Source organism: Oryza brachyantha, chromosome 11 (genome assembly GCF_000231095.2).
Source record: "Oryza brachyantha chromosome 11, ObraRS2, whole genome shotgun sequence".
NCBI lineage: Eukaryota > Viridiplantae > Streptophyta > Magnoliopsida > Poales > Poaceae > Oryza > Oryza brachyantha.
The window spans coordinates 11,326,860-11,348,778 of NC_023173.2; the positions used below are offsets into that span (position 1 = coordinate 11,326,860).

Sequence of the window (21,919 nt, forward strand, 5' to 3'; positions counted from 1 at the left end):
GGGAGTGGAGTGGAGTGGCCGCGTGATCTCTACTCTCCGCCCGCCGCGTGTGCGTGCTGTGGGTGAAAATTCGATGATTTGACAAGTTTCATGAGTATGGCATATATATGGGATGTTTAGATCCCTACTGTGTTTTTTTAGGCTATGTAATGTTTGGATATTGATTAGAGGTGTTAAATATAGATTATTAATAAAATCCATCCTATACTCTTGACTATTTCGCGAGACGAATCTATTGAGCCTAATTAGTCCATGATTAGCGAATATGATGCTACAGTAAACATTTGCTAATCGTGGATTAATTAGGCTTAAAAAATTTATCTGATGAAATAACCTTTATTTATGCAATTAGTTTTGTTGTCAATCTATATTTAATACTCTTAATTAACGTCCAAACATTCGATGTGATAAGAAACTATAAAAAAGTCACTGAATCAGCCCCTAAATCATACAATCCCATACAAGCGTAAAAAAAAATCAAATCTCCCGATGTTCGAGCCATAAACATTGGATATGTGGCTTTTCATTCAAATAGGTACTTCTTTCGTCTTAAAATAAATACTCCTAGCAAACAATTAGATTACTTTGATAGCTTATTCGAGTCAATAAAAGTTGGCAATTACACCCCATACGAGACCTCAAAGGGAAATGCATCGACCGCATCGACAAGGTCACAATCATCTTTTCCCATAACATATGCTTCATCTTCCCCAGGAATTGCGATCTCAATTGGCAGGAACTGCACACCCTATCGACGAACCTATCATGCCTAGATAAGCCGTTCACAGAGGAAGAAATCTACAAGGCAATCAAGCAGATGCCTACAGATAAAGCCCCAGGCCCGGATGGTTACACGGGGAATTTCTTTAGGTCCTGTTGGGATATCATCAAGGAAGACATAATAGCAGTTTTCGACTCGACTAACAACCTAAGATGCATGCACCTGGGCCTCGTCAACTCGGCAAACATAGTGCTAATTCCATAGAAAGATGGGGCAGAGAAGATTACAGATTTTGGGCCCATTAGCCTAATCCACAGCATAGCAAAAATCCTCTCCAAGCTTCTGGCGCTGCGCCTAAGACCCCACATGCCAAACCTCGTTTCAGTCAACCAAAGTGCCTTCATTAAAGGAAGAAGTATCCACGACAACTTCATGTACGTCAGGAACCTGACGAGAAGATATCATAAAACGAGGCACCCGATGTTACTCTTTAAGCTAGACATAACGAAGGCCTTCGACCGGTAACATGGGACTACCTGCTATGTATGCTACAACACCATGGCTTCCCATAGAAATGGAGAGAATGGATCTCAGTCATCATGTCCACCTCCACTTCACAGGTGCTCCTGAATGGAAGCCCAGGAGAAAAAAATACAGCACGGCAGAGGCCTCCGACAGGGTGATCCTCTATCACCGCTGCTGTTCATCATGGCGATTGACCCCCTTCAATGTCTCCTCCACAAGACAACAGACCTAAAATGCCTTATCCAGACTACGAGGCCGGGCAGCCCGCCTCAGGATATGTAACATACTAGATTTTTTCAGGGTAAATTTTTTGCGAAATTATTTTTTTAAAAAAAAAGTTTTGTTCTTCGTTCGTCGTTTCGGATCTTCTAAACTCTCCTATCCCTTTCTTTTATCTTTTTGTTCGTCGCTGTCTACTCCCATATCAACCATTAATTTAATTTATTTTTTTTCCGTTAACCCCAATATCAAACCGGCGCTACCAAAAAAAAATTCAGAACAATACCACATTCGCTCAAAATAGTCCGAATCCAAATCTCGGATATTTATATTTCATCCAAATATCGCAAATCTTCTAAATTCATCTCAAACAATAATTTCCCGAGTTCATTCGTTCCGATTCGTCGCCGATCTCGCACGAATCGCCATTTTGTGTATTCATCCAATCAAATCCATCCATCCGTCCAGCCATTCATCCATTCACCCATCCAACTCTCTCTCGCTCCCACTTTCTTACTGTGGGCGCCAACGTCGGCGCCTTTGTGCCGACCTTGCCACGTAGCTGCTGTCATCGATGCAGCTCATCACGCCAGCGCCACGCGTCGCCATCGCATATGCGACTTCACCTCGAACCGACCTGAAGCAAGAGCTCAACCCAGTCATCACCTCTCCCTCGTCGTCATCCACTCGCCCACCGCCTCTTCTTTCTACCGCCTCTGCTCGCTGTCTTTCTTCTCCAGCCACCACCCACAGTGGAAGCAAGTCCTTGCCTCCCCTCACTTCTCCTTCCCCTTCCCCCTAGAACCAGCAAAGGCTGCATCACCGGAGCTACTATCGTCGGCGCAGTGGAACAATCGACCACGGTACAGCCATCACCACCATCTCCTCCAAATTCATCACCCCAGCCACCCATCCACAAAATTGACGGTAAAAATGGGTTCACCACCTCCTCATGCCCCTTTCCCCTCTCCTTCCCCGGCGAATTCATCGCCGGAGTTCGCCGGCGTCGCTGCCGCCCCAACTGCTCTGTTCTGCCGCCGCCGGTTGCACGGTGCCGCATCGTTCCGCGTCGCCCCGCGCCCGGCCAGCAGCACCACCAGCACCGCCTCCTTCCCTTGAACCTCCCTAGACGCCGCGTCCGAGTCGGAGATCGCCGGAGCGCCACCGCCGCGGCGGCCTCCACCGCCTGCCGCGGGTCACCGTCGCCAAGCCCGCCGGCCGCCTCCCGGCCGCCGCCGCCCATGGGACGGGGTCGCTCGGACCCGTAGGTCGCGGATCCGGCCCCCCCTCCTTGGCCGGAGCCGGCCCCTCCCGCCGCCGGCGCCGTCCACTTGTTGGCCTCCTCCCCTGTGAACGAGAAAGAAAGAAGCCAGAACGTGGAAAGAAGGAGGAAAGAGAAAAAGAGGAGGAAAAAAAAGAAAAGAAAAGAAAAATAAAAGAAAAATAAATCAATAAAAGGGAGAAAAAAATAAAATATTTGGAGTCCATCCTAATTTCTTTTTCTATCCAAAATAAATCCAAAAATTATCCTTTTCTCCAAATTTAAATAATTCCTTGACTTTCAAATCCCGGATTTAAAATCCGAAACCATCATCCGATTCTTTGAGTCATTCCAAAATTTCGAAGGCATAACCCTAAATTATACCTAGGGTTACTATTCATCCAAAAATTCCTAAAATCCATTTGAAGCCTTTCAAACCCCTTTGAATCGTTAATCTATCCCTTTCAGCTCCAGTTTTGTCCTTTCTTTATTTGTTTATTTCGTTTATTTATAGATTTTGTTTATAGGCTTATTTGGTTTGTTTTTAATTCGTGTGTGTGCGCGATAGATCAACCCGAAGCCGTCGACGACCCCGCAGGAGCTGACGTGGACCCTGAAGGCTACGTTGAAGCTTCAGAAGACCACGTTGTGCAAGGCAAGCCACGAAACCATCCTTTGATCATCTTGAGAACCTAAGTAGTGAACCACTTAGTTATTTTATGCACTATTTATTTGCAAAGTTATTCTGGCGTATTATTACTTTCAAATAATCATTTTACATTAGTTATTGCCCTGTACTTAATTTACTATTAGTCGATACCATAAATTACCATACCCTGTTCCCAGATAACCTAGGTATAGGTTGCACACTTCATTAGATTAATATTGTAGTGGATAATACCACCAAACTTCTATACGCATACATCGGTTATGCCCGTCGTCACATGATGACGCTATCGAGCTACGTAAAATATTGTTTTGATATAAATCACTTGCCTTGAGTGATATGGAAGGTGATTCCGGGTGAAGGTTGTTGTTCTGGATATTATGACATGTATTACTGTGTTTATTTTATGCATGTGCTATGCTAATTTGGTTGCTTCCCCGGATATAAGGATAAAAACCCTCTTAAGCCATGGAAAATGATATAGTTTGCGCCCATCCACAGGACCGAGTAATCGGACTTAACCTAGTACATGGTCCCACTATACGAACGACTGTTAGAGGCTCTAGGAGCATATAGGAGTGGACATGTGGAAGGGGCCGCAGGCCAAGTTGACATGATCTCACAACAGTGGCACCCGTGAAAGCAGCGACCCTACTATGCCTTGCTTGTGGCCGAGCGAGTGCCCGACTGCTAGGACGGACGATATCCCACTGGGCGGTACTAGTAGTAAGTGGGACTAATGAACGGTTCCATTATCTCGACTCTGATCCAGTCGTGGTATCGTGTGGGTAACGCTGGGCAGACGCTGCAGAGTCGTATTGTATTCGAATACGCCGTGCTCCCGGTTAATGGAGATGTGTCATTGGGTGATTCCTATTTCTTATGGTATGAGTAGATTTTATAATTAAAATCTGGATTGGAATCAGATAAGAATGATGGTGGCCTTTTAAACCATTGATTTATAAATGTTTGCAAATAAACTGTTTTATGAAAATAGGAAAAAATTATTTATAATAGGCTTGTTATCAACCAATCTTGATGAACCCTATATCCTTGTACTACTTGCATGTATTCTATTTGTATTCTTGGTTTGTGGTTTGTTGGGTACGTCAGTACTCACCCCTTGCATATAATGTGGTTCAGAGGAGCAGTTCTTCGCCGAAGAAGCGTCAAAAGGTGAAGAGTTCTTTTGTGGCGAGGAGTTCTTTTAGGTCGGCCTGCTCTCAGGCGTACCTGTGATGTTTAGTTGGGTTTTGTGTTTGGTTCTTTTGCTTGTAGGTTAGTCTGTTGTGTGAGTTTGGCCGTTTGGCCCCTAAAAGCTGTTGTAGTTGTCTCTTGTATGTTATTTCATGTAAATTATACCGGTATTGTAATTGAAGTCGTTCTGTTTATCAATCTGTGCACGATCAAAATCCTGGACGATCGTGGGTGGTTTCGGGATACCGAGCTCAAACTGGGTATACCACTGTTCAACGTTACACCACGTTGCAACAGGCCCAGACCGCTGTCAAACGTTACACCACGTAGCGATAGGGTCAACCCTCTGTCCAACGTTAAACCACGTTGCGACAGACCCAAACCACTGCCAACGTTACACCACGTTGTACAGGGTCAAACCGGTTCCAAGATTAATCCAATTATAAAAGGTTCAACTAATCCCAGTGAATCTGTTAGTTCGCCCAATAACCGCGGGCACGGCTATTCGAATAGTTTTACTCTGCAGAGGTGTACAACTTTACCCACAAGACATGGCTTCCAAGCATGTTACCATGCCCCAACGTATCACCACGATACCTCAGTACGGGAACCATGATAAGACCTTTCACCTAACCCTCCCTAGACAATCGCACCACACTTCAAGTTTCACCCCCTCCTTTACACCAAGTCAGGCAGTCCCCTCTTGTGTCTTGGTGAATCCGGAAGTAGCAGAGGCTTTCGTTACACCACGATTGTCCGTCCATACTCCATCACGCCCACCCTTGCCTTGGTACGTTGAATAGGGACAAGCTAGATTACGAGTCTCACCGTTGCCCATTCTGGCTTGTGGTTAGTACGTGTAAGACTTACAGGGTTTTCTGAGAACCAGTCCTTAATTGCCATGGACACGACTTTCAAAACCATGCACCCACAACCCACCATAAGCAATATTTTAGTTATTATTAATCCACAACGGGAAATTAGCCATGATCACAACCATTAAGGTTTATCAAGTCTAACAAATAATTAAATAAGAATTAGTGAGCTAGTTGAACTAAGCATGGCTAAGCATTGACTGTCACACCCGGAGTTTTATCCTAAGCCTAAAATCGTAAAAAGAAATTCGTAAATGATAATTGGCTTAATCAACTCAGGAAAAATCCCTCTAAAAGGACTTAATCTAATTAAATCGAGGTTCACAAATCGATTAACTGGATTTAAACTCAAATTGAAGAAGTATAAAATTTGGCCAAGCAAATTAATTTAAAACTCGACAAAAGTGGGGCTTTCCTTTTTCCCTCCATTTTCCTTTCTTTTTCCCTTCCTTCTCAAATTGGGCTGAAGTCCAATTTTCCTCCTCTCTCTTTTTCCTTTTCTTTTTTTCTTTTTCCCCTCTTCCTCCCCGGGCCGGCCCAGCCGAGCCAGCCCACCTCTCCCTCCAGGCCGGCCCAGCCGAGACGGCCTTCCCCCCCGCGCGCGCACCCTCCTACCTTCGCCTGGGTCGCCAGCCGCCGGCCCAGCTCGCTCGCCCGCCTCGGCCCAGCGCCCACGCGCTGCCGAAATCCGCCTCGCCTCCCTCGCCCGGCCGGACCGAGCCTGCGCCGCGCCGCCGCCGACTCCAACTCCTCTGCCGCAACCGCCGCCGCCGAATCCGGCTCGTCGCCGACTCGGTCTCCTTCGCAACCGCCGCCCCGCCCTAGCCGGCGCCGCCACCCTATAAAACCCCTAACTCTCCGCCCGTCGCCACTTTTTGCCTCACCCGTGCACCACCGCTTCCTCGCCGCAGTTCGTCGGACGTCGCCTCCTACCCGCGTCGCCACCGCCGCCTCGACCTCGCCGACCTTCCGCCGGCTTCCGTCACCGCCAGAGGACGTCCGAGCACCCTCGCCGCCCCCTCGCCCTTTTCGCTGTCGTGCCCGACTTCGCCGTCCACGCGTCGCCGATCGCGCTCGGGTCGACGCCGCCCTCACTTCGTCCACCATCACCCCTTCCTCCTCCACGCCGACTTGCTGCCGTCCTCCGTCGCCGCCGGTGAGCCCTCCCCTCCTCTCTTTCTCTCTTTTTCCGCCGTCGTTGGATCTCCTCGCCACCGCGCCGTTGTCGGGTGCCGTGCGCTGCCGGCGCTCGCCGCTGCATCTCCGCCCGACGTCGCCATCGCCACGCGGTCGCCAAGCCGTCGCTGCCGGTGCCCGCCATCGTCTCTCCCTCTCGCGCTGTCATCGTCGCCCCGGACTGTGCGATGCCGCCCGTCGCCTTGCGTCGCTCACCGCCGTCGCCGTCATTGCTCCCCAGTCGCTGGTCAATGTCGTCGCCGTCGTCGTGGCGCCGCCACCGTCCACTAGCGTCACCGCCGCGCCACCGTCCCTCGGCCGCCGCCGCACTGCCTGAGCCAACCGCCGCCGGCCGCGCTCTCCTTTCCCCTCTCTGTTTCTCTCTCTCTGGCCGGACGGGCCCACTGGCCAGCCAGCCTCCCCCTCCCTTCTCTCTCCCCCGGGCCCGCACGTCATCCTCCCCTCACCTCTCCCTCTCACTGCCTGTGGGGCCCACCTGTCGGCACGCCTCCTCTCCCCCCGCTGACGTCAGCAAGCCCCATTAATTGCGCAATAATTGATTTAGGACTTTTCTGTTTAGTTAAAAACCCAGAAAACTTCTAAAATTCATAAGTAATTCATCTAGTCTCCGTTTAGGTCCATTCAAATTTCATTAAATTCATAAAATTGTCAAGAATCCATTAAAAATACTTTCTTTTACTATTTCAGTAGAGTTTGTGCCTATTTTATTTATTTTTATGCTTTGTCGCTTAGATTCGGACCCCACCGAAGAGCCGGTTTACTTCGAGATCGTCGCCGAAGTACCCCAGGGGCTAGAGCAAGGCAAGTGGCACTCATCTTTGATCATATTGAACCTATTATTGCAAATTTCCTGCTTTGTTTATTCAAATATGTATTGTTTTAATTAAAGTATTTACTATATTTATTTTTCGGGTAATTTATTATTATGCCGTTGATTATCCAACTTTATTCATGCTATACCAAGGGTAACCTGATTAGAGTTTGGCCTAGGTTAATGCTTAGTCGTGCTTAGAACAAGTAGCTCATGGGATCACATTTAATCATGATTAGCTTTGAATAGCTGTAATAATGATTCATTGCTAATGGTGGGTTGTGGGTGTATGGTTTTGAAAGTCGCACCATGGCAATTAAGGACCGGTTCACGGGAAACCCCGGAAGTAATTCAGTGCTAACCACATGCCGAAATGGATAAGGTGGGATTTGAAGCATGACTTCGAACTATTTGACGTACCAAGGCAAGGGTAGGCGTGATGGAGTATGGACGGGCAATCGTGGTGTAACGAAAGCCTCTGCTGCTTCCGGATCTACCAAGGCACAAGAGGGGACTGCCCGACTTGGTGTAAAGGAGGGGGTGAAACCTAAAGTGCGGTGCGATTGAATAGGGAGGGTTATGTGACGGGTCCTATCACGGTCTCCTTTCTGGTATGCCGTGGTGGTATGTCGGCGCACGTTCAAGTGTAGTGGAGTCGTGTCTTGTGGGTACAGTAGTACACCTCTGATCAGAGTATAATCTATTCGAATAGCCGTGCCCACAGTCAAGGGCGAACTCTCAGCTTCACTGTGATTAGTGAACCTTTAATAACTTGGGTAAACTGATTTTCACTCGGGACTACTGCAACGTGGTGTAACGTTGAGTAGTGGTTGGGCCTGTCGCAACGTGGTGTAACGTTGGACAGTGTTGTGGTATTTTACAATTATTATTTACTTATCCCTTTAATTTATTCAATTATCTTTATTCATTTAATCTTTGTTATTTGTTTAACTGTTGCTTTATTGCAACTAACCCTAAGCCTGACCTTGATGATCCCTATGCATCATTTTTTTACCCTCTTTTCCGTGCTACTTGTTGAGTATGGTGGTTGGTACTCAGCCTTGCTCAATTTCCCCCTCCAGAGCTAGAAGTTGAGTCCGATGGAGGTGACTCTCAGGAGTGAGCTGGTCTGCCGTCGAAGCTTTGCCTGTGGACTGGAGCCGTACCCGCCGGAGCTAGTCTACCTTTCTTTCCGCTGCATTTTTCGTTAGAATAAGTGTTATTTTTCAGTTGTTTCTAAGAACTATGGTTATGTAATCAACATTGTCTTTTTGTGTACCCTGGCTGGTCCTGGACACGGATTTTAATACACAATTAAGTTCAAAAATTCGTGTGAGGAATTTCTGGGCCTAAACGGAGACTAGATGAATTAGCTATGAATTTTAACATTAACTGTGTTTTTAAACTAAACAGGAAACCTTAATGATTTATTGCGCAATTAATTAGAGGAGCTGACGTCAGCAAGGAGAGAGAGCGAATGCTGACGGATGGGACCCATTTGGTCAGTGGCACGATAGAGGGGAAGGGAGTATGACAAGTGGGCCCGGGGAGGAGAGGAGAGAGAGAAAGGAGGGGGTGGCTGACGGGTGGACCCCGTTGGGAAGGTAGAGAGAGAGGGCAGGGTGTTCGGCTGGCATGTCGGCCCCTCTAGCCGGCCACACAGAACAGAGAGGAGGGGGAGGACGGCTTCGGCCGGGCGGAGGAGGGCGGCAACATCCGGCGCGGAGGACGGTTGAGGGCGCCGTCCTGGTGGCGAGCGACGCGAACCGGTGGGTGGCGGCGGACGGCGACGACCCAGTGGGCGACGTCGCGAGAGCTGGCGATGACGCTAAGAGCGGCGGCGCCAAAGGGAGAACAGCGGCGGCTCGGGGAGGACGACAACGATGGCGCGACGGGAGGGCGACGACGCTCCAGCGTCGGCGAGGTCGCGTCGGCGACGGCGAGGTGAGAGTAACGACGGGCGGAGGGGCGACGGTGACGTCTGGAGCACACACACGCGTGGCGGCGGCGGCGGCCTCAGCGACAGCGTGCGGAGGGAAAAAGAGAGGGGTAGGGGGACGGCGACGGCTTACCGGCGACAGGAACGACGGCGGTGAGTCGGCGTCGTGGCGGGACAGGTGGTGACGGCGACAGGAATGACGGCGGTGAGTCAGCGTCGTGGCGGGACAGGTGGTGACGGCTGGCGGCGTGGACGGCGGTGCACAGGTGGCGAGATCGGGCGCGGTGGCGAGGTGGCTAGGCACGGCGGCAGCTCGGGCGGAGAGGAGAAAAGTGGCGGCGGCGGGCAAGGAGGCGAATTTTATAGGGGTGGGGCGGCTAGGGCGGAGGTGGCGGTTAGAGACCGCGTCGTGCACGCGCGCAAAGAAGCCAGCGGCAAACGCGGTGGCGTCGCAGAAGCGGGCGGCGTGCGTGACTGACGCGGCGACTGGACGACAAGGTGGCACAGCATCGCGGCTCGACGACGTGGCGGCAAGGCCGATGGCGCGAGCGCGGTGGAGCGCGTCCGAGGCGGCGGGCGCTGGCGCAACGTGGCGGCAGCGGAGAGCGGTGTCGTCACGGGCAGAAGCGAGACGGCGGCTCGGTGAGATGGGGGCGATGGCGCCGGGGTGCGCCGACCGGCGGAAGGGCAACGACGACGGCCGGAGCGCGCGAGGGCACGGCGGCGGCACCGGCTCGGCGTCCGCGGGCTGAGAGGAAAAAAGAGGAAGAGGGAGGACGGCGACGGCTTACAGGCGACGGGGACGGCGACGACCAGTCGACGAGGGCCGGGGACAGGTGGTGACGGCCGGCGACGAGGTGGATCGGCGGCGGCGACTTGCGCGTGCAGAGGCGAGCAAAGGCGAAGAGGGACCGGCGGTGGCCGGAGAGACGCGGCAGCGGCCAAGCGGCGAAGGAGCTTGGCGGCCGAGCGGCAGACGCGACCGGAGCGGCGGCGCACGACGACGGCGCAACCGGAGTAGTGGCGCATGACGATGGCGCAACCGGAGCGACGGTGACACAGGCGCGGCGTTGCGACATGAGCGTGGGCGGAGAGCGGCGCAAGCAAAGGCAAGGTGAGGCGGCAAGGGGTGCGGCCGATGGTGCGACGTGGAGAGGCCGGTGGCGCGGCGTGGCGGGGAAGCTGCGCGCGTGCGGTGCAGCGCAGTGCGCGACGAGGCAGCAGCCCCGGCGAGGGCGTGACGCAGCTCGGCGCAGCGGTGAGCGGAGGATGGGGTCGACCCCGACAGGTGGGGCCCACCTGTCGGTGTCCCGATGAGAAGGGAGGTGGCCTGGACTTGGCACGCGCGTGGTGGCTGTGGGTCGTGGCTCGGCCCACGTGCGGGAGGAGAGGAAGGGCCGAAGGGAGAGAGGCGGAGACTTCGAGCGCGAGTTGGGCCACGGCTCGGAAAATTGCGAACAGGACGTGTATTCGCATGACAGAACTAAAACATGCGTGAATATAGATTCGCACGACGAATTAGATCCGAAACGCGAAACCGTGCACTGTTAGCAAAACAACGACGGGAATTAGACGACCCGTTAAATCGAGATTTAACGACTCGCTAAACTGAAAACTAAACGACTTTAACGTAAAATTAATCTACACGTACGAAATTGAATTCCGCACCGTAGATCAATCTCACGCTAGCTATTAGATTGGAAATCCTAAGCAATTACACGGTAGATTAATGATAGATTGATTCGCATGAGTAAAACGTATGCGAACCTGAGATTTGGTGGAGGATCAACGACGGATTGCTGTTGTTCCTCGCTGTTCAGCTAGGAAACCTAAACAATTAAACGGTAGATTAATTTAGATTGATTCGCAAGAATAAAATAGATGCGAACCTGAGATTCGGTGGAGAAAACCCAACGAACGGCTGCTGCGAATAGGAACAGCAGCGCTGCCGGTGGCTTGCTGCTAGGAGAGGGGCGGCTGGAGGAGCACGGGAGAGGGATACGGGGAAAAGAAGCAATGCTCTAGGGGTTATTTATAGGGGGGAGCTAGAGATAAATCTAGTTACCCATCTCCTATTAAAGGGGAATAGATAAGGTGTCAAAGGGATAAAATTAGAGTCCTAATTAATTGGAGTTACTTTTACTGTGAGAGAGGAGGTGGTGGGCTGCTCAGGGCCAGGAGAGGAGGAGGAGATCGTGCACACGGGGGAGAGGCAGAGGAGCTCGACCAGGAAGGAAAAAAAAAGGAGAAGGGGAAAAGAAAAGAAAAAAGGAAAAAAGAGAGAATGGAAAAAGAAGAAAAAGGAAGGAGGGGAAAAAAGAAATTGCCTCTAATTTTATCGATTTTTATTAAGTTTATTTAAGCAAATTTTACTGACTGCAATTCAAATTTAAATCTTGTTAATGATTTAAAATGCTTTTCGGGACATTTTAAAACATTCCAAAAAGCTTCCAATTAATTAAATTAATTTAAACACTGGGTTTTCTCCTAAAATTTAATTAACAAATTATTTTTAATGTATTATTTTATTGAGTTTTAGCTAGGGTAAAACTCAGTGCGTGACAATAACCATAGGGGACGGTAAAACCGTACGCTTGTGGGAGTCCGCCTGGCTATAAGGGAGAAGGCCGAAAGACATGATGCCCCTCGTCTACAAGATCTCAAAGCGACGAAGGAAAACCCTAAAGGAGGGTATCAACAATGACACCTGGATAGCCGATCTTAATATAACCAATGAAACCAGCTTCATGGTGGAACTGGTCAAACAACTCGTCGAGTTATGGGAGGTGACGAGATATATCACTCTCAACCCGGGGGAGCCAGACCAAATCGACTGGAAGCTATCCAACCATGGAGAATACTCAGCCTCGTCGGCATACAAAGCGCAATGCCTAGGTTCCACTGCCGCCAACTTCAACGCCTTAATCTGAAAAACATGGGTCCCACCAAAGTGCAAATTCTACGCATGGCTAGTGATCCAGAACAGAGTCTGGACCTCAGACCGACTTCAGGCTAGAGGATGGCCAAATAATGGAGTGTGCCCCCTATGCCGTACAACAAATGAGTCAGCAAGTCACCTCCTTATACACTGCAGGTATACAAAATGGATATGGAGAATGGTGGCCGCATGGGTAGCCTATCAAGAACTAGACCCGACCCACTGGGAGAAAACGCAAAGCGTTCAAGATTGGTGGGAGATGCTTTCCAGTAAGTAGGGAGTCCTAAAGAAAGGCCTACGAACACTAATCCTGCTTACAGTCTAGAAAAATTGGAAAGAGAGAAATCGGTGGGTTTTCGAACAGAGTGAAACAACAACCTTCGGCCTCTTAACAAAAATCAAAGAGGAGGCAATAACCTGGACCATGGCAGGAGCTAGGAAGCTCAAAGACATGCTGCCAAATACATTGTAAATCGCTTTTAGCTAATTTCTTCTTTTTTTTAAAACCCCTAAGGATTGTACCCTTTTACTCTCACTTTTTTTTAATGAAATAGTACCATCTCGTACGAGTTTCCTTTAAAAAAAAATCAACCCCACCAACAATGACAATGAACTAATGCAGCACCTATACTATGCTAGTCGTCGTCCTCGTGATACTTCTGTTGGCAAAGGCAGCGCTCTCCTTCATCCACTCACTGTGGTTTAGCATCCCTGCCGACACGTGCATCATCTTGGCCGTTGTTACCATTGTCAAAGGAGGACCTCCGGCTCCACGTCGGCTGCAGTTGGTGCCCATTCGAGGAGCGGAGCACACTCGCCAAGCTCTGCATTAGGTTGTTCGCTTGTAGCAGTGCTACGGGTTTATTCCCTTCCGACATGTTGAGTCAGTGAGTTGGACCGTAGCCAGAGTCCAAATCAGCCGGTCGGAAACCCAACATCAGGCGAAACCTCTAGCAAAACCACTGAGGTTGTGTTCGCCTCCCCTCTGCTAACCCCATATTCTCTTCCTTTCCACATGCACGCTTTCTTAACTGTTAAACGATGTATATTTTGCAAAAGAAATTCTATAGGAAAGTTGCTTTAAAAATTATATTAATCCATTTTATATATTTTTATAATTAATAATTATTTAATCATATACTAATCTATTACTACGTTTTTCACGCCGGATAACTAACACTCCTTTACTCACAAAAGAACGCGGCCTGAGGCAGTTTAGTGGAACTGGTTTGGACAATTTAGGGAGTTACATGTCTGGTTTATGACCGAGGGATGTAATTTGGATTCAGATGAGAATTGAGGGAGGCAAAATGACCTTATCTCTTATTCCACAAGAAATCGCCTCTGCGAGAACGGCCGGGCCATGGGCTGGAGCTCGCCGGCCCGGCCCAACAAACAGCCAGCCGTATATAAAGGGAACGCAATGATATCCGTCCATCCATCCGACTCCTGCCGCGCCAGCCTCGTTTAGGGTTTCCCTCGTCCGCCGCCGCCGCGCCTAGCATCAAAGCAGCAGCAGCAGCGGCCATGGCGGAGGTGGAGCTCCCGCAGCAGGAGGTCAAGCTCTTCAACCGCTGGTCCTTCGAGGACGTCCAGGTCTGTACTCCCTTCCCCCCCTCTCTCAGCTCTCCGTCCTCCTTGGGGTTTGGCGGCTAACAGGCGGCGGGATGGGCGGGCGCAGGTGAACGACATCTCGCTGGCGGACTACCTGGCGGTGTCGGCGACGAAGCACGCGACGTACCTGCCGCACACGGCGGGGAGGTACTCGGCGAAGCGGTTCCGGAAGGCGCAGTGCCCCATCGTGGAGCGCCTCACCAACTCGCTCATGATGCACGGCCGCAACAACGGCAAGAAGATCATGGCCGTCCGCATCGTCAAGCACGCCATGGAGATCATCCACCTGCTCACCGACGCCAACCCCATCCAGGTCATCATCGACGCCATCATCAACAGGTATCCATCCATTCGTGTGCTTGCCCCTGTTCCCCTTCCGAACCAGAAGTTTCGGCAGATTTTGTTGAATACCAGTCCAAATGTGCCTTCATCGGCCTTTCGTCGCGGCCATTTGGGGCGGATCTAGGGTTTTTGAACTTTTGAGTCAAAGAGATATCACTGACTAATAAAAAAATAAAGTAGCTTACATTATATTTCTAAGTAGAAAAGACCAGTTTTTGTAGAAACTTTAATGAAACATAAAAACTTTTATTCACCGTGCAGTAATGTTTATATACCTAATTATTCTTCATTGTTATATTATAAACCTAATAAAAGAAAAGCAGCATGGCATTCCACCTAGCTAATTTATTTGTTCAACTAAGCAGGTTGATTCTAGCATATCACCAAACAGAACTATGAGAAGTGAATTGAGTAAATAAAGGAAGATAGGTCGCTGCACGTGTAATCCTAACAATAGCAAAATTCTTTTGCTTTCCCGAAAACAATGTATTGGTTTACTAGCTGTTAATGCATGAGCCGTAGTAATTGGTTGGTCTAATGGGGTCAGTGAGCTTTTACTGATGGGGTCATTGGCTAAAAACAGAGAGCATCATGTGGAATTTGCAAAATGTCATCAGTGTCACTGGACACCGGTGAGAATACTGTAGATCCAAAGTTTACTGCTAATGATAAACCGTAGAGTCATGCGATTTCTTCAATTAAGGTACTCATTTGATCACTGAAAACGACAATAAATCGTTTTTTCAATAGCGTTTGCACATCTCTAAAGGCATTTTGTACTTATTGAGTTAGCAGTAAACTAAAAGTGACATGTTCAAAGAAAAAATATGACTGCACAAAAAAAAAAGGTCCATGAGATTCACTTAATGACCCTTCAGAAAGTTCAAGCCCTTAAATTTACACTAAGATTCACTTATAATCCCTAAAAAACAAAGAGGTATAGAAGAAAGTATAGAAGTATAGAAGAAAGTACACTAAAATCTGACAATGGCATAACGACTCAGATAGAGGTTTCAGATGCACGAAACAATATTAAAAAAGTTCAAATTCTGAGAAAGAACTTTAGCTACTAATCCACAGAAATGTTATAGGATTGTGAATTGTGCTGCTGTGCTTCTTGCATCCCTGTGACATGCTAACAGGTGATCAGTGCAAGGAAGTAGAGGCAGGAGTGTTATAGGATTGTTTTACATCGAAGTCATATTTTGAAGTATTTTGAAATCTTAAAATTCCAGTAGGCATTTTCAAAGAGGCAATTGTTGTGTGGCATATATAAAATTTCGCCCCTCTTTAAGCAATAGTGTTTTCCTCCTTTCTGTTGTATCTGTTGTATGTATTTTTATTCTGATACTGTTGACTGTTGTTTCCAGTGGTCCTCGTGAGGATGCCACCCGTATTGGGTCAGCAGGTGCTGTGAGAAGGCAGGCTGTGGATATCTCTCCCTTGAGGAGGGTCAACCAGGCAATCTACCTCCTCACCACTGGTGCCAGGGAGAGCGCCTTCAGGAACATCAAGACCATCGCTGAGTGCCTTGCTGATGAGCTCATCAATGCTGCCAAGGGCTCATCAAACAGGTACGATGCATTTTCAAGCTATATGTTGCTTATTACTAGATGAAAGAAGGCTACTGACGCACCCTGGCATCTAATTTTGTTACAGCTACGCCATCAAAAAGAAGGATGAGATTGAGCGTGTCGCCAAGGCGAACCGTTGAGCACCAATTCCATCCCATTGTGCTAAAGCTCTTGAGCTATTGGCTGGACTATACTTTTTGCTAGCATTTTTCCTTCCCACCTTTTTGGACCTACCTGTGGCTATCTGTTTGGATGAACATTGACTAGTGCTAAGATGTAGTTGTCTGTTCGCTATCTATCAACATGGTTTTATGTTGAACCCACAATTCTGTCGCTGCGTAATCTGAGTTCATTTGGGTGCTGAATGGTTTTGTTTCTGATCATATATTTGAATTGATGGGCTATTGTTTGAATCAATTCCTTTGTGTTCTGCGTAATCTTAAGCTGAAACTTACGTGATAACTTGGACTGAACCAAGACATTCTAGCTGATATGACTTTCGATAGGTCGAAACGATGCTAAACCTTAGTGAGGAGAGTATCGAAGCGATGCTAAACCTTAGTGATAGATGAAGATTAATTATAATGATCCTGATGTACATATTTGTACTCATAGGCTGCGGTATACATAAGTTAACTTATGCTCTGCCACGGAAAACGTAGTAATAGATTAGTACATGATTAATTAATTATAAAATAGATTAATATGATTTTTTAAAACAACATTTCTATAGAAATTTCTTGTAAAAAATATACCGTATAGAAATTTCTTATAAAAAATATACCGTTTAGCAGTTCGGGAAACGTGTGCGCGGAACACGGCCATAGGTAAATCCTAGTCCATGGGACACGACATGTTTTTTAATAGATAAATGGAATTAAGAATGTAAATACCAATATGTATCAGGAATTGGGTGGAGAACTTGAAGCTGTCAGAAAAGCCCAAAAAAGTGAAATAGGAAAATATGGTAATACAGTTCTTGTGACAATCTTTACCATGGAAAACACCGGACAAAAACAATGGGGCGCTCTCAGAAAGGAAACAAATATGAACAAACTTCAATCTTATCGCACCAATTAGAGATATGGAAAATTTTATTATCGCACCAATTAGAGATATGGAAAATTTTAGATTAAGACATTTATGCTGCCAATTTTAACGATGAGAAAGTCACCGAGAGTGGAGAAAAACACTACAAGATTAAAATAAAAGTGTAGAATTTTTAAAAATGGGCTGAAAAATATAAACCAGAGCTAAAACAATCTGGCGGAGTTCTCCCAACTACTCTACATGAGTAGGAAGTGAGTTTGGAGCAGTAGCATGATTACCTCGGAAAACCACCAAAATTTTGATAAATTCATTTTAAAAAATGAATTCAACCTTCATGGTCTCCTTAGGTTCCGTAGGTTTCCTAACCAAACTGAGCAATTTTGGTGGCCAAACCATGCAGTTTAGGTTATTATCCTGCAGTTTGGAGTCAATGGTGATATGTTTGGTCCGAGGAAAATATAAATGAAAAAAATCCTAAGAGTTTTGAAAATATGGAAAAAAACAAAGAATAAATACTATGGTGCGCTAGCAAAATACCCATGCCTTGTTATGGAAATGTATTACAAAATGTTATGTTATAGTGATTTTTTTTATCAATTATACAATATCACTTGTTTAAGCTAAATATGGACCATTTCACAATATCAAAAAATACCATGGGCTAATTTGCAAAAGAACTGTAGAAGGCAGTGACCATCACTAGAGACATTTAAAGTAGTATAGATGTAGGACATATTGTTGGTAAATAAAAAGGAGTAAAGTTCACAATTAGTCCTTAAAGTTGTAGCGAGGTGTCATGTAGGTATGATCTTGCAAAATACATTTTGAGGTCCAAAATCTTGTTTTAACGTATCATCATGGTCCAAAGCTCATTTGACTCAGTCCGGATGTCAACGTGGCTAATTCCTCTCCCACACCCTAAACCTTATTATTATTCCCCACCGTTGCTTCTAGGGTTTACCTGCTGCGTGCATATGTAGTAATAAAAAGAGAAAATCTAAAAATGTCATTGGCAAACATCTAAATCTAAGAAATGCCATTGATGAATGCGAGTTCTAAGAAATGTCATCATATAAACTAATTTGTCTAAGAAATACCATTGTTGTTAGGTTTCCATCTATTTTTTGCCATTAAATACACTGTTCATGCTATATCACTTAACGGAACCCTAACGGCGATGGCATTTTTTAGACAAATTCAGTTGTATGATGACATTTTGTAGAACCCACACTCGTCGATGATATTTCTTAGAATTAAGTATTTGTCAATAGTATTTGTTAGATTTTCTCTAATAAAAAAGTTGGAGCCGTAATTTTTTTATCTCCCCCTCACAAAGTGTACACAAATCCCTCCCTCCTCCGCCTCCTCCTCCCCCCCCCCCCCCCCCCCCCCCCCCAATCTATTGTACAACCTAATCCAATGGCCAGAAAAGCCCACGGTACATGGGCTTGTGTCTACCAATGCAACGCTAGGACTCACCATCGCTGCAATGGGCAGACTCTGCCCGTAACCCAGATCCTCTCTTCTGCAGTTTAGATTGATATAACTGAAAGTTTGATCCCCCTCTTAAGCCCAGTAATTAGTCCTCTATGGATTGTCTTGCTTAGCTGAAGGCAATGCCTATATGTTAAATTTCTCCTCTTAGTTCTGTGATTCTTGATGCTCTTGATTGGAATGAGATCCCCTCCAGCTTTGAATCTTACAATGTACATGTGATAGGGTGTGCTGGGAATAAAAATAGCAGAGTGAGAGTTGCTTTGTTAATGGGAGTCTCTTGGACCATTTGGAATGTTAGAAATGATATGATTTTTCATAAAAAAAATAATTTCCTCTCTAAATATTATCTTTCGAATTCTCTCTTTGCTCAAGCACCGGAAGATATTGCTGAAGGACAGAAGTAGCAGGGATGGAGACGATGATGCAGGAGATTGCTGGGAAGATTATGAGAGCCTATTTGGGAGAGCTTTAGATTCTGAGAAGCAGCTGCTTGGTAGCCAGCTTCTGAGAATCTGGAAAAGTTTCTAAACCCAACTTCTCCAGCTTCTGGATTTTTAGTTTATTTTTTAGAATCTGTAACTACAGATTCTCAGAAGTTGTGGACCGTTTGGGGTAGCTTCTGGCAGAAGCAGCTTTTGGGAAAAGCTGCAGCTGGGAAAAGCTCCCCCAAATAGGCCCTCAGTCTTGGACGGCTACAAGGAAGAGTTGGAGTGGGATGAAAACTTTTGTTAACTTTAGCTTTAGACTGTAGTATTTTTTTCTGGTTAGAACGTTAAGTTTCTGCTTTCTTAAGACTGTTGTGAGAACCTAAACTTCCCGTGTGCCTTGATGTAAGCTGGTAACCCAGTAGATACTCAGTTTGCTTTGAGTAAAAGCATGGCTCTTTTTGAGTCTTATCAAAAAAATGTTGGAGATAAGGGCCTAGGTTATCCCCTATACATAGCTAGCATGTGACGACTGTGGACCCAAAGACCCAAGCCCTCGAAAAAAAAAGAGGTCGGGCCCTAGGAGATCGCGCCCCCTAGGGGTCAGGCCCAATAGGGGCTAGCTAAACGAGCGCTAGAAGGGTTAGGACGCCCCGATCCCCTCGACGCGCAGATTGCGTGCCGCTGGGCCCACCCCACATCAGGGGTGGCCTTGGCATCTAACCACTTCATTTAATGTGATGGGAGGGCACCTGAGGCACCGCGCCGTCCTCATGATGAGTGTGGACATGCGCCCACGCCGTATTAAATACAGCACAAATGCACGTCTCCTCCCCCCGTCTTCTCTCTCCTAGGGAAAAGGCGGAAAGGGACATGCTGTCCTGACAGCATGGTGACGTCCTTGTCACCACAGGGATGGTCTGTCCCCCTCCGTCGCCATCACATTAAATGTGACGGACAGCTACTAGGAGGCAAGGGGAGCTGCCCTGTTCAGACCACCGAGTTCCAAGAAGCACTGCCCCTGCCACCTACCCGCTGACCGATGGGACCAGGTGAGAGGAGCATGGCCGTCCCCTCTGCCTACCCTCTGATCGATGGGACCGGACGTCATAGCTGAATGATAGCCTATGCAACAGTCGTTGGTAAGGATTATGGCTGTTGTAGTATCCCCTTGCTAATATAAAAGGAGACCCTGGCCAACAGACAAGAAGAAGAACATTCTCACATAACCTTGTAATACATTACTCACATAGTGCTCAAGCACCAGGAGTAGAGTATTATGCCTCACGACGGTTTGAACCTATATAACTTCTCTCTATTCACCGGGGAGCTTGACCCGAGATCCGCATCGTATTTACTTTCTTGCTTCCGCTAAGGCTTTCGGGCCCCAACTTTACACCCTTAGGCAGAACTCATATAAGAGGGTCTCACCGACTCCCGCTTGAGTAGCTCACGCTCTTTGTTTTTTTTTTACTTTAGTCAGGTTCTCTCCTCTGATGTCAAAAGGTGTCGCAGGTATTGTTGTAGCATGGATCTTCTGCTACCGTGGAAATTTTATTTCTAGGAAGATTTTCTTTTTCATATCTGTACATCAGCGTGAAACTAATTTTTCCTATTATATGCAGCTGACTGTTGGCATCAATGGGAAATCTTATCCCTTTTCAAGGGTGTCCATTTGAAAATCTCCTATGAGATCTTCGGTTATACCTTTTTTTATTCGACGTCGTTAACTTTTGAATCTACGTTTAACCATTCATCTTATTCAAATTTTGTGCAAATATACAAAGATTATAAATCATTCTTAAAGTTTCTTTAGTAATAAATCAAATCATAAGAAATTAATTAATAGTTATATAAATTTTATTTTGATCTAATAGTTATATAAGTCATTGTTAAACGAATATTTAAATGTCAACAGTATTAAATAAAGAAATGGAGAGAGAGAGTACCTTTTATTAGGGGCTGTTTAGTTCCCAAATTTTTTTTCCAAAAACATCATATCGAATCTTTGGACATTTAAATGAAGCATTAAACATAGATAAACCAAAAAACTAATTGCACAGTTATGGGAGAAATCGTAAGACGAATTTTTGGAGACTAATTAGTCCATAATTAGCCATAAGTGCTACAGTAACCAATATGTGCTAATGACGGCATAATTAGGCTCAAAAGATTCGTCTCGCGGTTTCCAGGTGAGCTGTGAAATTCGTTTTTTTATTCGTGTCTGAAAACCCCTTTCAACATCCGGTCAAACGTCTGATGTGATATTTCTGCCAAATTTTTTTGCCATCTAAACCCCCCTTAGTTTCTTTAGATGTAGCTTCGATGAAATTTTGACTCTTCACTAAGTCATGTTTGTATTGACCATGGAAATCATATTTTGGATTGACAGCTGCTAGATAAAGTCTTCGCAGTCATGTGTGGATGCACCAATTATATTAATAATTGGAAGGAAGTGATGGCCGACACTTATTTCCGTTTTGTTCCTATATGCATATGACAATTGCTACAGTATGTGATCCACCTAGCTTAATCCTCACATACTTTATGGCACTACTATTAATTTACAATGAATTCCTTGTTCTCTATATTGTCTCAAACTTTATCACACTGCCTATTATATGAGTTTTACATGGGATTGAGCTAGCCAGTATTGACATGGATGTAAACAAACTAGACTTGAGGAAGTTGAGCATGGCCTTTTCCTTTTTAATAAGATGATAAGGTAAGGCAGGAAACTGGAATAACTTTTCTTTTTCCATGGAACAAAGTGCAGTACTTCTGATTGGTTATATTTATAGCGCCAAAGAATTTCGAGCAGTTCGGTTTTCATCAAAAAAAAAAAAGAATTTCGAGCAGTTCACTACAGGGTGGCTTGGAAAGCCTTCTAGTGTTTTACTGCTCATTATGGAATATATTGGCTCCTAGGACTGCCTACAATTTAGTTGCGAGAAGAACATGCTAATTATTTGAGAAAGCAAAACTGCAATCCAAGTGATTACATGCTGGATATCATTCACCCGCTGTTGCAAGTTTCTTGTATCTCCAAAGTTACCAAGTTCAATGG

The 21,919-nt window shown here is 46.6% G+C and overlaps 1 protein-coding gene across 1 annotated transcript; it reads left to right on the plus strand.

The window, feature by feature from the left end:
• The first annotated feature begins 13,800 nt into the window (after positions 1-13,800).
• Positions 13,801-16,263, plus strand: LOC102713951 (40S ribosomal protein S5). The gene is made up of 4 exons (XM_040528943.1): positions 13,801-13,946; positions 14,032-14,303; positions 15,677-15,880; positions 15,966-16,263. Exons 1-4 carry the CDS (start codon positions 13,878-13,880, stop codon positions 16,018-16,020), a joined length of 600 nt encoding a protein of 199 aa, XP_040384877.1. The 5' UTR covers positions 13,801-13,877; the 3' UTR covers positions 16,021-16,263.
• The last annotated feature ends 5,656 nt before the right edge of the window (positions 16,264-21,919 follow it).

Bases quoted from the DNA above. Each gene is read 5' to 3' on its own strand.
- LOC102713951 (XM_040528943.1), top strand. From the start codon at position 13,878: ATGGCGGAGGTGGAGCTCCCGCAGCAGGAGGTCAAGCTCTTCAACCGC. The intron at 13,947-14,031 runs GTCTGTACTCCC...GGGCGGGCGCAG, and splicing joins GGTCCTTCGAGGACGTCCAG to GTGAACGACATCTCGCTGGC. The intron at 15,881-15,965 runs GTACGATGCATT...ATTTTGTTACAG, and splicing joins GCCAAGGGCTCATCAAACAG to CTACGCCATCAAAAAGAAGG.